Raw genomic sequence first — 13073 nt, forward strand, 5'->3', positions numbered from 1 at the left:
AAGAAGTTCAACAACAACTTTTGTGTCCGGATTTTCACTTTTTGAAATATGGCAACCCCATAGTCCTATCCATCAGACAACATGAAATATGTTTGTTGTACAACAATGTGTTTTCTTCAGCCACCCTTTGGGCACTTGATAATTGTAACTTACCAGGGTATTGCAGGGCAGGGTGGGGCAAGATCAGGGAAGCCAACTGGTCACTCTCACCTAATATAGCCATCACAGTCATACATCCACTCCTGCTATTCAGCTCCAGAAGGAATCAGGGGTGCTTTGTAGTCATTTTAACAAAGCAGGAGACAAAAAGGCAGGGATGAAAATCTTGAAGTGCTTGGATAATGAAGCCTTTTTGCTTAACAAAGCTTCATTTGCATTTTAGGAGCTGCTTTTTGGGGAGGGCGGCAGGTAGTCTATGCCTACCTTTGTCACTGTCAAATCAACTTGGCTTGGGGTGGCTGAATGTAAACAAGCTTAGCATTCTAATTGTCATGTCTAGCATCTTCTGTGGATTTATGCTAACTGGGCCTATAATTATTAAAATAAACCTCAAATTCTCCTTTTGATGTTTAAAACCTGAACCAACCATAATGCCTATTCAATTTTGCCAAGATTTTACACCTCTAACATTCCATGTGAATTTCATGCCAATATCTCAAAAAAAAAAAAAAAGCTGGTGCCAGGGCAGCAAAGACATTTTTAAATGCTCACAATCCCAAAGTGCCTAGCATACCCCTTGACCCATTTCTCTGAAATTCTCTAGGCTTCATTTTCACAGAAGGAGCTATTTGCAAATTGCATCCAGTTCTGTTAAAAATGTAAATGTTTCAGTTCCACTGTGATATGTCCACTTAAATCTGTAGGGAATGATAGCAAAGCTTCGTTTAAGAAATGAAGTGGGAATGAAATGAAACAACAAGAGGAAACAATTCCCATAGCAAAGCACCAGTTACGAACTTATTCAGCTTACATATGAATATTATGCAACTAAGTTACACTCAAAATAGACCTACACTGGATATCACAGATGTGCTTGTTTGTTAAGTCATGCATCATAGGGGAGGGGTGGCAATCATTTTATTTGCTTGCTATGTATTTTCCAGTAGTTTTTCCTAATGAAGCTTAAAATTGGATCTTCATTTCTTTTCCGATCTATTGGGGCATGTTTTTCTCCTATTTTGCCTCCGTACTGTTGTTCACCTTCAGCTGTTTCAGTTTGCATGCCCTTCATTTGTTCTGCATAAGCATTTCTGTTTTTCTTCTCCATTGTTTCACCCAACGAAGTTATTCTAGTCTGCACAATTTCCACACACCTTCTCCTCCCATAACTCTTTCTGGTTCCTCATTCCAATAGTGAAGGAAACATATTCTGTTCTCTCCATTTATTTCAGATATCCATTTCTCATTTGCCTTCTTCATGCTGAAACTTTTTGGCCCAGTTTTTGAGCGGGTGGAACATTTGTTTCTGGCGCCAGGCCTGCAGGGACCGTAAAACAGCTGCTAAACACTAATAGCACTATGTTGCTTTGTAGCTGCTGCTCCAAGCGGAAGGAGTGAGCAGCTCAGCAACATAAGGCTTACTCCCCAGCCACCTCCAAGCTACTGTGCACAGTCTAGTGACAGGCAAGCAAGGAGGCAGCAAGATGACCTGCAGGGCATCCAAATTCTGAGGGCAAGTTTGTCTAGTCTTATGTTTTCTGGCAAACCATGTACCATATTAGCTTCCCCAAGGCTGGTCCCACGTGTGACCCACAATGCCAAGCACGGTTTTCTAGCTGTGACAGAAGGTAGGGCCTTTTACCTCATAAATTATCATGGATATTCCTTCAGTCAGAACATCAGAAGTCAGTTGCAGAATGTAGAATAGATATTCCGCCACAGCCGCAACCCAAATTTCTCTGCATACAGAACTTCCAGTGAGCTTGAATATACATCAGGTGGTAACCCAAGATAGGACCTTCTGAGAGGGGGCATCCAGATTCTGCCATTCCCTCCCCCTGGAAGTACAGTATCACTGGTGCCAATGCTCTTCTTATGCTGACATTAGACAAAGATTGCTTGTTCATTAATGGGACATGAGGCTCCATGAGTGCTTGTATGGCTGATGAATTTTGTTTATATCCTCTCCTAATTGCTGTTTTATAGGGACGCGGGTGGCGCTGTGGGTTAAACCACAGAGCCTAGGGCTTGCCGATCAGAAGGTCGCCGGTTCGAATCTCCACGACAGGGTGAGCTCCCGTTGCTCGGTCCCTGCTCCTGCCAACCTAGCAGTTCGATAGCACACCAGTGCAAGTAGATAAATAGGTACTGCTCCGGCGGGAAGGTAAACAGCATTTCCATGCGCTGCTCTAGTTCGCCAGAAGCGGCTTAGTCATGCTGGCCACGTGACCCAGAAGCTGTATGCTGGCTCCCTTGGCCAGTAAAGCAAGATGAGCGCCACAACCCCAGAGTCATCCACAACTGGACCTAATAGTCAGGGGTCTCTTTAAAGGTAAAGGTAAAGGGACCCCTGACCATTAGGCCAGTCGTGTCCAACTCTGGGGTTGCGGCGCTCATCTCGCATTACTGGCCGAGGAAGCCGGAGTACAGCTTCCAGATCATGTGGCCGGCATGACTAAGCTGCTTCTGGCGAACCAGAGCAGCGCACAGAAACGCCGTTTACCTTCCCACTGGAGTGGTACCTATTTATCTACTTGTACTTTTGACGTGCTTTCGAACTGCTAGGCGGGCAGGAGCTGGGACTGAGCAACGGGAGCTCACCCCATCGTTGGGGAACCACCAACCTTCTGATCAGCAAGCCCTAGGCCCTGTGGTTTAACCCACAGCGCCACCCGCGTCCCTATAAAGGTCTCGTTACCTTTACCTAATTCCTGTTTTGTTTTTCACACCACAATGTGACCTGCCCTGGTATCATCTAAGAAAGGGGAAACGTTTTAGTATAGATGTATAGATATATATCTTTTAGTATAGATGTAATAAAGAAAGAAAGAATAACCTCTATGCCTGCATCTGAATTAGTTTGGTCTTCTAAAGGCCACCTAATGTTACTTTCATTTTATTTGCATTGATTGTGTTTCACGTTAGTTATTGACAAATTAATTTTAATCTTTGTTTTAGTTTTACCTCATCTTTGTTTTTACATTAATTTCAATGAAGAGCCAGGGCTGCCTGTAACACTGGTGCTTTCCATCCAAATGGCATGCATTTTTTTGCCTTAATTATCATATCTACCATATTTCATATAGATTGGTGAAAGGGTACCCATCTTATAGGCAGTTAAAAAGACACACATCCCATAAGCTTCTCATTGATTTAAGTGGGAGACCCAGTGAAATTTCTCCCGCTTGTAACTATTTCAGTTCAGATGGTGGGAAATTTGTAGGCAATCTGTTACCATCTCTGTGCAACAGGCCTGCCAAACTGTGGACAGATTAGACAAAAGCCTCCCTATTTGATTATTGGAGACTTCTTGCAGACATTGAACCGTCGTTTCTTTGCTTCAGAAGAGACACTTGACATGCTATGTCAGTTTCGCAAGTCTTTCAACTTTATACAGAGAAATGCATCAGTATACAATACACAGCAGTGCCTCTTTTCAACTTTAGGAATGTATCCATTTGTAAAACTGTGCCTCGTAAGTAAAACAAATGCAGGAAACTAAAATGAAGGTGAGAAACTAAAGCAAAGGGACTTGCATTAGTTTCTTACATTGAAACTAATGTGAAACTAGTTACAGGTAGGTAGCCGTGTTGGTCTGCCATAGTAAATAAAAAATAAAAAAAAATAAAAAAAAAATCCTTCCAGTAGCACCTTAGAGACCAACTAAGTTTGTTCTTGGTATGAGCTTTTGGTATCTGAAGAAGTGTGCATGCACACGAAAGCTGATATCAAGAACAAACTTAGTTGGTCTCTAAGGTGCTACTGGAAGGAATTTTTTAATGTAAAAATAATATGAGAACTATATACTAACAGACAATGACAGTTCTCTTTCTCAAGCTCTGGGAGGAAGACCTTTCGTCGCCTACAGACAGCCACCCAATCTTAAACAACTCCACACCCACAATAATACAACAACAGGACTCAACATGGACACTGGTACCAGAGCCTGCAATAAACCCAGATGCCAACTTTGCTGCCACATAAACCCAGACAACACCATTACTGGCCCCAACAACATCAAACATACCATCTCAGGACTATTGAATTGCTCATCTTCTAACATTGTGTATGCAATCAAATGCCAACAGTGCCCTTCAGCTCTTTATATTGGACAAGCAGGCCAAACCCTACACCAAAGGATAAATGGACATAAATCTGATATCAGGAATCACAAGACAGAGAAACCAGTAGGAGAACACTTCCATCTCCCATGACATTCTATACAAGATCTCAAAGTAGCTGTCTTACTACAAAGGAATTTCAAAAATAGACTGGAAAGAGAAGTTGCTGAATTGCAACTCATTACCAAACTCAAAACCAAGGGAGAGACCTGGTCTGAACAAAGACATTGGATTCTTATCTCATTATACATGACAAAGCTATCTTTAGCCATCTCACCCCTTTCTTTTTCCTTTAGGTCTAATTGCAGTTGTTAACAGTCATCAACAGGTTTCCCATACCCATCAGCCAATCACCCATTCCCACCACCCTTCTGAGTAATACCCCTCCTCACTCTCTCACTATATATAAGGGTCTGGTGACTTCTATTTCAGTGTATCTGAAGAAGCATGCATGCACACTTAGTTGGTATCTAAGGTGTTACTGGAAGGATTTTTTTTAATTATTTTTTTTTTTTTTTACTGTGGCAGACCAACACGACTACCTACCTGTATATATTAACAGTAAACTCATTCTCCAAAATGACACAATTGTCATGCAGGGAAGAGGTATCAGCAGACTTGGAGGAATGATGTAGTGTGTAGAAGTAGGGAAAATGCAGTGTTGTGAGTTTAGAGGGGTAATCTGGGTGATATTCTTGGATCCCTTCCCTCTCCATGACTCCTTATCCAGGGGGGATTAGGATGTAGTAGAAGACACTGCTGAACTGGTCACACAAGTTTCCTTGTAAGAAAAATGGCATTACCTGACCACTTGTCTTCTCATCAGCTTATCAAAAAGTGAGCTAAGTTGCAATAGCTACAACTAGGTGATGGTGCTCTCCAGGAAGTTGGGGAGACATTTTCCCACTCCTCTCACCTAGCTGGATGATAATACAGCATCCTAGGACGAAGAACAATAGGCCAAAGGAAGCTGGATATGGGAGAGTTGTGTGAGACAGTTGTACTGATGCTAGAAGTTGGAGGGACAGAGACACGTCTGCTCTGTGCTGGATCCAAAGCTGGATTTGGGGTTCTCCTGGTAAGCAAATGGGGAAGCAAGTTTTGTTGGAGTACTAACACTAGGAGCCCCTCCATGTGATACTCAGTTTGTATATATGTGTAAATAAAACCATATATCCTCCAGACCCAACAGTCTCTGTTGACCTTCATTCCAAGGAAACTGAACCCTGGGTAATGAACTAGAATCTCTTACTGAGATTGAGATAGTGGATTTGAGGGCAGGGGGAGTCCACCAAGGACAGCCCAATGATGACACAACTTGCTTGGTTGGCATGGAATACTAACATACTGTGAGGGAGAAATGGAAAGTTGCGAGGAAGAAGAGAAATGTATTGGAGTATCCTGGAAAGGGCCTGCCTATCTGTCTGGAATACTGAACGCTATAGCTTCAGAAGAGAGCCTTCAGAATGGAGTCCTGTAAATGGAAACGAGACAATAGAAGATAATATTATATGCTTTCTGTGGCTACATCTCACTTTAGCTCCTACAGAAGGCAAGTGGCATTTCATTGTAGGACAATCTTCTCTAAAGCTACTTACTGTATTATTTTATCTTCTTTGGTTAAAGGGCGAGCTAACCACTGGTCTGCAATCATTGGTGGGTCTCATTCAAAGAACTACGTACTTTGGGAATATGGAGGATATGCAAGTGAAGGAGTTAAGCAAGTTGCAGAACTTGGCTCACCAGTAAAAATGGAAGAAGAAATTCGGCAGCAGGTAATTGTCATTTAATTTATTAAAACAAAGAAAATCATTTTAAAATGTATAGTTGCCAGGAGCTGAAAATGTGAATCAGGTTGGAAAGATCTTGCTACTGTTAGGCCTCACTGTTTTAGCAAACCTTAACAAAGTCAATTAGAGTTTTCCTGGCTAATGGTTTTAAGATTTAGCCTTGTGACTGAATATTCAGTAAAGAGTGTCTTCTGATTCACTCTTTTCTTAATGAAAACATTGAACTATTGACTTTACTTATAGCTTTGACTTAGGACTGTTCTGTACATGTGTGCATTTTTCGCAGATCAATGTGCAAATGATCTGCAGCATCTGCATAACATACACAGAGAGAAATAAGTATGGCATGTGAATTACCGGTACTGCACTTTACACTAAGATTACCAGATTTTTTTCAATGAATCTGAGGACACTTCCCAACTTCCTACTAAATAGATGGATTTTCTCAGGGGACTGATTTGTGAATCTGGGGACTGTCCCTGGGAAATAGGGACATCTGGTAACCTTACTTTACACCATCCCAGATTGAAAAAAAAAAAAGGGTCAATTTTCTGGGTGAAAATGAAAAGTGTGGTAGTAGATGGTGTCTGACTTCTGGGAATAGGTGTCAAATAAAGCTAGGCTTATAGAAACTACTGGTAAGGTTTGAAAAATCAGTGGTGCAATCCTGAACTCTAACTTGCCATTTTTGTATAAGTAACAAGTAAAATATTAAGTACAGAAGAGTGGCTGTAATTAAAGACAGCTTATTTGCTAATTGATCTTCTGGGGCCTGTGCATTTAGAAGGGAAATTAGATCCCACCCTTACTGGGATCAGTGTCTCTGCTTGTATTTGTTCCCTTTCCTGAAACTTAACCAGTGACTCTGTTATCTACTGCAAATGTACAGAAAACAGCAGCATGAATGAAGGGACTATGGGACTTGCAGTTGTTTTTTAAGAGAGCACGGTTTGTATCCAGTGCTCCACATGTGTAGTTCCAGTGGCACAACGGGGCTTCTATTTCCTCCCCCCCCCCCCCACATCTGCTCTGCAGGTGTCTCCCAGACAGCAGGAGGGGTGGACTGAAGGGGACAGGGAAGGAAGAAAAAGCACATGGAAGTCCATTGTGGCAATAGAGCTACAGTTTAGGATTTGGCCTCTTATCTCAGTCCCTCAAATATGAAGTCCTAAAGTTTTAATAGAGAAATATTGATGTCACATATAAAGTCCCATGGAGTGGCTGTATCAGGGAAAACACTGGGAAAGGCATTTTTCTTTTTTGAAACTTTTAACACACTGTGCATGTCCTGCTTTTAAAAAATGTTAAATCATGAATATAAGATAGTATAATATAGATTATTGTGATTCTGGAAGTCTCTGCTCTAGTGCCTAATGCATCATTTGAAATGAACCTGGTAAGTTTTTGCTGGCTAAATAGCTTGATATTCATTTTTGCTTCGATATTGGATTGCTGCCTATAATTTCATGGAATTATTGCGAAATAATTAAAATAGGAGTTATGCTCACTCTCATATGAACCTTGATATAGCTAACTTCTCACTTAGAAACCCACTGCACTTGGTCCCTCTAACCTCTTACTGGAGTGTTTTCTAAAAAAGTATCTGGCAACACCGTTAGATATTTGTTCACCTGTTTTATTCCTATCTCCAAAAAATAAAGATTTTTGAAAGAGGCTTAAGAGAAAAGGGTTTTGATTAAGCTAATAGTATTAATATACCTAGCTAACATGATACGATGAACATGTAGCAAAGTTAAGTTTGGAGCCTTAGAGCACTTATATTGGAAGTCACAGGTGGAAAACTCAAGTCTGACCTAAAATCAAGTGACTTATTTATAGAAATTCATTGTTGAGGAAATGCTGACATGTAGGTGATGCATGTCCAAACACTGTAATGTGATAAACTTCCTTTTTCTGAGTTCTTCATTCCAGACGAATGTGTTCAGGCTTAATGGAAGTTACTTGATTTCCCCACTCTCTGTCACAGTTGTGGAAGCCATATTTTTGTGATTTTTCTCACCCTAAAAAGAGTGGAATATAACTTATTTATATAGACCATTTATAGCAGGGGTAGGCAACCTAAGGCCCATGGGCCACAAGCGGCCCACGGGGGGGCATTTAACCAGCCACGAGCCACCCCCAAACTGAGCCACCCGCTCAGTGATTCCCCACGTGCTGCGCTAAACCAGTGCAGCGTGACACAGGGACTCACTTCCATGGCGCTGGAAATCGCGTCTGCGCAGACACAGAGGCCAGAAATCGTGGGCATGCACGCTCATGTGCACGCGCAGACCAGCCCACAGAGGGATCTACGCTGGGGTGAACCGGCCCAGGCGAGGTAAACTTTGCCAAACCCTGATCTATAGCATGCCCTTCATCCAAGGATTTTGGGGTGGGTAACAGCAAAATTCAGCTAAAATACCACATCCATCCATAAGATCATAAAAACCCAAGCCTCCCTAGGGGTTTCCCACATGAATGTGGCTGTCCACTTTGGGAAGAGGATAATGGTCTGGATGGGCCTTTGGTCTGATTCAGCAGGGCTCTTATTCTGTTTTTGTGCTTTTGAAGACAAAATTTCTGACATGGGGTGCCCATGTGTCCTGCTTAAGAGAGGAATAGAATCACAGAATTGTCGAGTTGGAAGGGACCCAAAAGGTCATCTAGTCCAAACTCCTGAAATGCAGGAAACATAGATAAAACATCCTATTTTAAGACATTCTTTATTTTAGGGGTTGCTAATCTTTGGCCTGCCAAATGTTGCTAGACTACATAACTCCCTGGCTCTTCACCATGCTAGCTGGGCCTGATAGGTATTTGAGTCCAACAATATATGGAGGGCCATAGCTTTGCCACTCTTGCTCTGTTTGAAGGACTGCCTTGCGATTCTTCCAAGTCCAGTTCAAAGGCAGAGTTAAAGAACCAAAAGAAGGAAAAACTGGGACCTTGAAGTTTCCCATCAATCTGGATAGCAGACTGAAGAGGCACACAGACCAGACTGAGGGGCTCTTCCCCACTTCAGTGAGATGTATATTTCAGCTTAAATTATACAAATCCTTTATAAATTTATCTCTGTATCTATAATTAGCATATGCAACTTCTGGCAAATCAGCCGTACTCTTCTGTCATTTTTATTTGGTGATTCTTTTTGACAATGTGTTTGTAAGTGGCCATCCCAGAGATCACATGTCAAGCTGGGTTTTGTACCGTGCAATGGCCCCTCAATTACAAAACATGAAGATTTCCCCATCTATAAAGTAACCCACCTTCAGAATGACTTTATTCTCCATTTTATGACATGGGTAAAAGAAGATATCAAGAAAATTATTTGCTGGGCTGCACATAAATAAATAAATAAATAAATAAATAAATAAATAAATAAATAAATAAAGGCTCAGGAATCTGCATCATGGAATGGCGGAATAAGGAGCTACATATGGCAATTGAAGGCAGTGGCTGACCCTCAGGGCTAAATTCGAGTATTTGATATGCATAGGTGGCTCTTGTTATCTTCAAGGAGAGCTCCTGTCTGTGATTCAAGCAGGAGAAATTTGTACCCAGGAGTCTTCCCTCAGGCTATAGTAAGGTTTTGTTCTAAATGCGTCCTGAGCTAATACTTCCAGGCTTGAATTTAAATGGGGACTCGTTTTCAATATATCAAATGTGAAATGAATGAATAATTGAATTCCCCTGGTCTCACCCAGGTCTGCTTAGCTAAGCAAGAAAAGTGTGTATGCCCATAAGGTAAAGCTTGGCCATTAGAGTGAAATACTGTGCTTCTAATGTGACTTATTTCATTTCCCATAGGTGCATAATGGGTGCTGCTTAGGGGATAACTAGAAAATGCAGAGGATGTGTGTCTGCACTCAAAATAGCAGCCTTTGTGTTTTCCCTCTTCTCTCCTTTTGCTCCCAGTGATGTCTAATAATGCACAGTTTGTGATGTGACAGTATCAGTTGCAGAGCTTTTCCTGCTTTTGCTTCACTTCATTGGTCATCTCTTTGGGGATGAAGAAAACAGAGCATGGGTGTTTGGGTATAAATCCGCATGCTTCGTATTTCTAGATATTTTTGAGAGACAGCAATGCATTCATGACTACTAGTGAGAATATCATAGGCAGGATGCCTCTTAATGCTGATTACTGGGGAACAAAAGTGTGAGACTGTATATTTCTTTCCAGGTTTTAGTTTAGTTTTTAAGAACCACCTACAATTGTGACTATATAGGCTGTTTCAGATGGGGGTTATTTCTAGCCTCCCATCTGGAGATGCCAGGGATTGAACCCGAGACCTTCTACATGCAAGGCAGATGTTCTAGCTCTGAATATCCATTCAATGCAGCAGAAGGTACAATATTAAATTTAGGACTTGTGCATTAAGGTATTTTGTTTTTGTTTTTTTCTGCAACACTTTACCCAAAGTTTGAAGAAGTTACAAATACATCAATATATCTTCAGAAAAATCCTAAGAGGTCAAAGTTAAGTGCAAGATTATTTTTTGCTTTCTTTCTTTCTTTTTAAATGTTACCACATGTACAGCGTGACATTTGGACAAGGTTGCTGGTGCAGGTGATGTTTTTATATGCCAGGCATCATGTTTAACTAGGTTGTGTTAATACATGCCAAGGGTACATGACTGGATTAGATGAAGACCCCTCCATGAACTGTATGGCTGAGCTGTGATTTAAAGGATTACCTGCACCCCAGACCTAGCATGTTTATGAACCCCTACTAATTATGCAACAAAGGAGAAGAAAAGCAGTTTTCTGAATGCTGAAATGTGTTAAGTTTCCTCAGAGTCAGTGCATAGGGTTGGGTATAGAAATTGATTAGTGTGGTGCTGGGGAGAGGAGTCTGGCAAGAGCTAGTGAATGACATTGTATGGTACTCTGCAAGAGAGTGTGGAAGACTGGGTGTTAGTGTCATTTGGAGGCCTTGGGCAAGAAGTTTTGCAATGCTTCTGGATCTGACCCGTAATGTGTTGTTATCCTTACATGAGGCGACAATGAGGTCATGTGATATGCTTGACAGCCACTATATACTAAAGTGTTATATGTTGCTTGCATTCAGAAGTACAGATTACTATTATTATATTAAACTATGCAAATTTCCATCCGTTTGATAAACATTAAAATGTTCTTTATGTAAGTGCCACTGAATACTGCAGGTGTGCTTGGTTTTTTGTTTTGTTTTGTTTTGTTTTGTTTTGCATATGCATATGCATATGCATGTAAATAGCCGATGTAGAATTGGCTCATCTGTATTGGGACGTTATAATTTTACCTTCTTGGGTGAAAAATCGCCACCTGACTGCTTGTTGTTGGTTAAAGTTAAATGCCTTGTAAGATAAATTCAATAACTCAAGGTTGCTTTACCCTTTGATTGCAACAACTATTGATTGCTATATGAGCTTTGTTTGCACTTGGTCCAATAAGCGAACTGAGGAAGTCAGCTTCTAGGAATTAATAGTCTGCATGTTGCATAGCCAGTAAATAACTATTACAGGAACCTGTTTTGTGTAATGGACTTTTCCTTGAAAACTCTGGGACAGTAACAGATTATGACTGTTTTTTAAACACCTGCTGCAAGATCCCAATTAGCACCTATGGAAGTTTTCTCTCCCTCCTGCCATGCATCTGTATTGTTGAATAACCACACCTTTCCAGTATAATTAATGTTAAAAGTCTACACAGAGTAGATGAGCAGGTTTCAGGGTTGCAGAATGAATTTTGTGTTTTTTGCACATGATTTTCCTACTCTCTCTCTCTCTCTCTCTCTCTCTTTACATTGTGCTCATTTTTAGCCCAGAAAGTTGTTTTCAGCACCAGAACAGAGGTCATAGTCATTTCGTATGTAAAACTCCTCCTGGTTTTCCCCCAAACGGACTTTTTTCCAGCAGCCTAATTTAGAAGAGAAGGAAGACTTTTTTTGTTGTTTTTCCTAAATGTGAGTTTATAAACTGCAAATTACTCTTGTTAGTCTATTGTGAATTATCCAGTGATCTTCCAGTAGATCCCAATCTAATCTTCTGCCTGCCCTGACCAGCCCATACTTTATGGTACTGCACCAGGTTGTTTTATCAAGGTCTGGACCTACACATCACTAGCATAGACCCCATCTGCACCATAGATTGAGAGCAGTATCATACAACTTTATAAACAGTCATGGCTTTCCCCAGAGAATCCTGGCATGTGTAGTTTGCAAAGGGTGCTGAGCGTTGTTAGGAGACCCATCTGCCCCTTCCACTGAGAAGAGTGATTGAGTGTGAAACTAACTCTGAGAAGGGCTATGATGAGGTGAATCTAATGGTGGCTTGGCTTTGCTGGAAAATGTTTCCTCTTGTGCTTGGTGGGGCATCCAGTTTTTGCTAATTTGTTGTTGTTCAGTCGTTCAGTCGTGTCCGACTCTTCGTGACCCCATGGACCAGAGCACGCCAGGCACGCCTATCCTTCAGTGCCTCTCGCAGTTTGGCCAAACTCATGTTAGTAGCTTCGAGAACACTGTCCAACCATCTCATCCTCTGTCGTCCCCTTCTCCTTGTGCCCTCCATCTTTCCCAACATCAGGGTCTTTTCTAGAGAGTCTTCTCTTCTCATGAGGTGGCCAAAGTACTGGAGCCTCAACTTTTGCTAATTACCCCTCTCCTTACTGCAGCCCTCCATGATATACTGTTTTAGAGGGTCCTTCTCCCTTCTACGGACATAAGGAGCAGGTTTCATAGAGAGCAGTGGGCTGCAGTTGGTGGGATGAATCAGCAAATACCACAACCCTTGCAGAAAGCAAAGTCACAACTGGTTTTCATCCAGAGTAGAGTGGAGCATAATTCTTCCCCAAATGTGCCAACACATTTTTAGGTGGTAAACTGGAGGGTGTTTAGCATGTTTTCAGGACTCCTCTCAGCAGCCATAATAGTAGTAGTAGTAATAATAATAATAATAATAATAATAATAATAATAATAATAATAATAATTGGGCGGCTTCCAAAAAATATTAAAATACAATAGAC

General features: G+C 41.3%; 1 protein-coding gene across 1 annotated transcript in view; it reads left to right on the forward strand.

The window, feature by feature from the left end:
* The window catches only part of SPON1 (spondin 1), a 271260-nt gene that overhangs the window by 100999 nt on the left and 157188 nt on the right, over positions 1-13073 (forward strand). Inside the window, exon 6 of the mRNA XM_033151839.1 lies at positions 5907-6055. Within this exon, the coding sequence (XP_033007730.1) occupies positions 5907-6055 (149 nt within the window). The remainder of the gene's footprint in view (positions 1-5906; positions 6056-13073) is intronic.

This window comes from Lacerta agilis, chromosome 1, assembly GCF_009819535.1.
Source record: "Lacerta agilis isolate rLacAgi1 chromosome 1, rLacAgi1.pri, whole genome shotgun sequence".
In the NCBI taxonomy this organism is placed as follows: Eukaryota; Metazoa; Chordata; class Lepidosauria; order Squamata; family Lacertidae; genus Lacerta; species Lacerta agilis.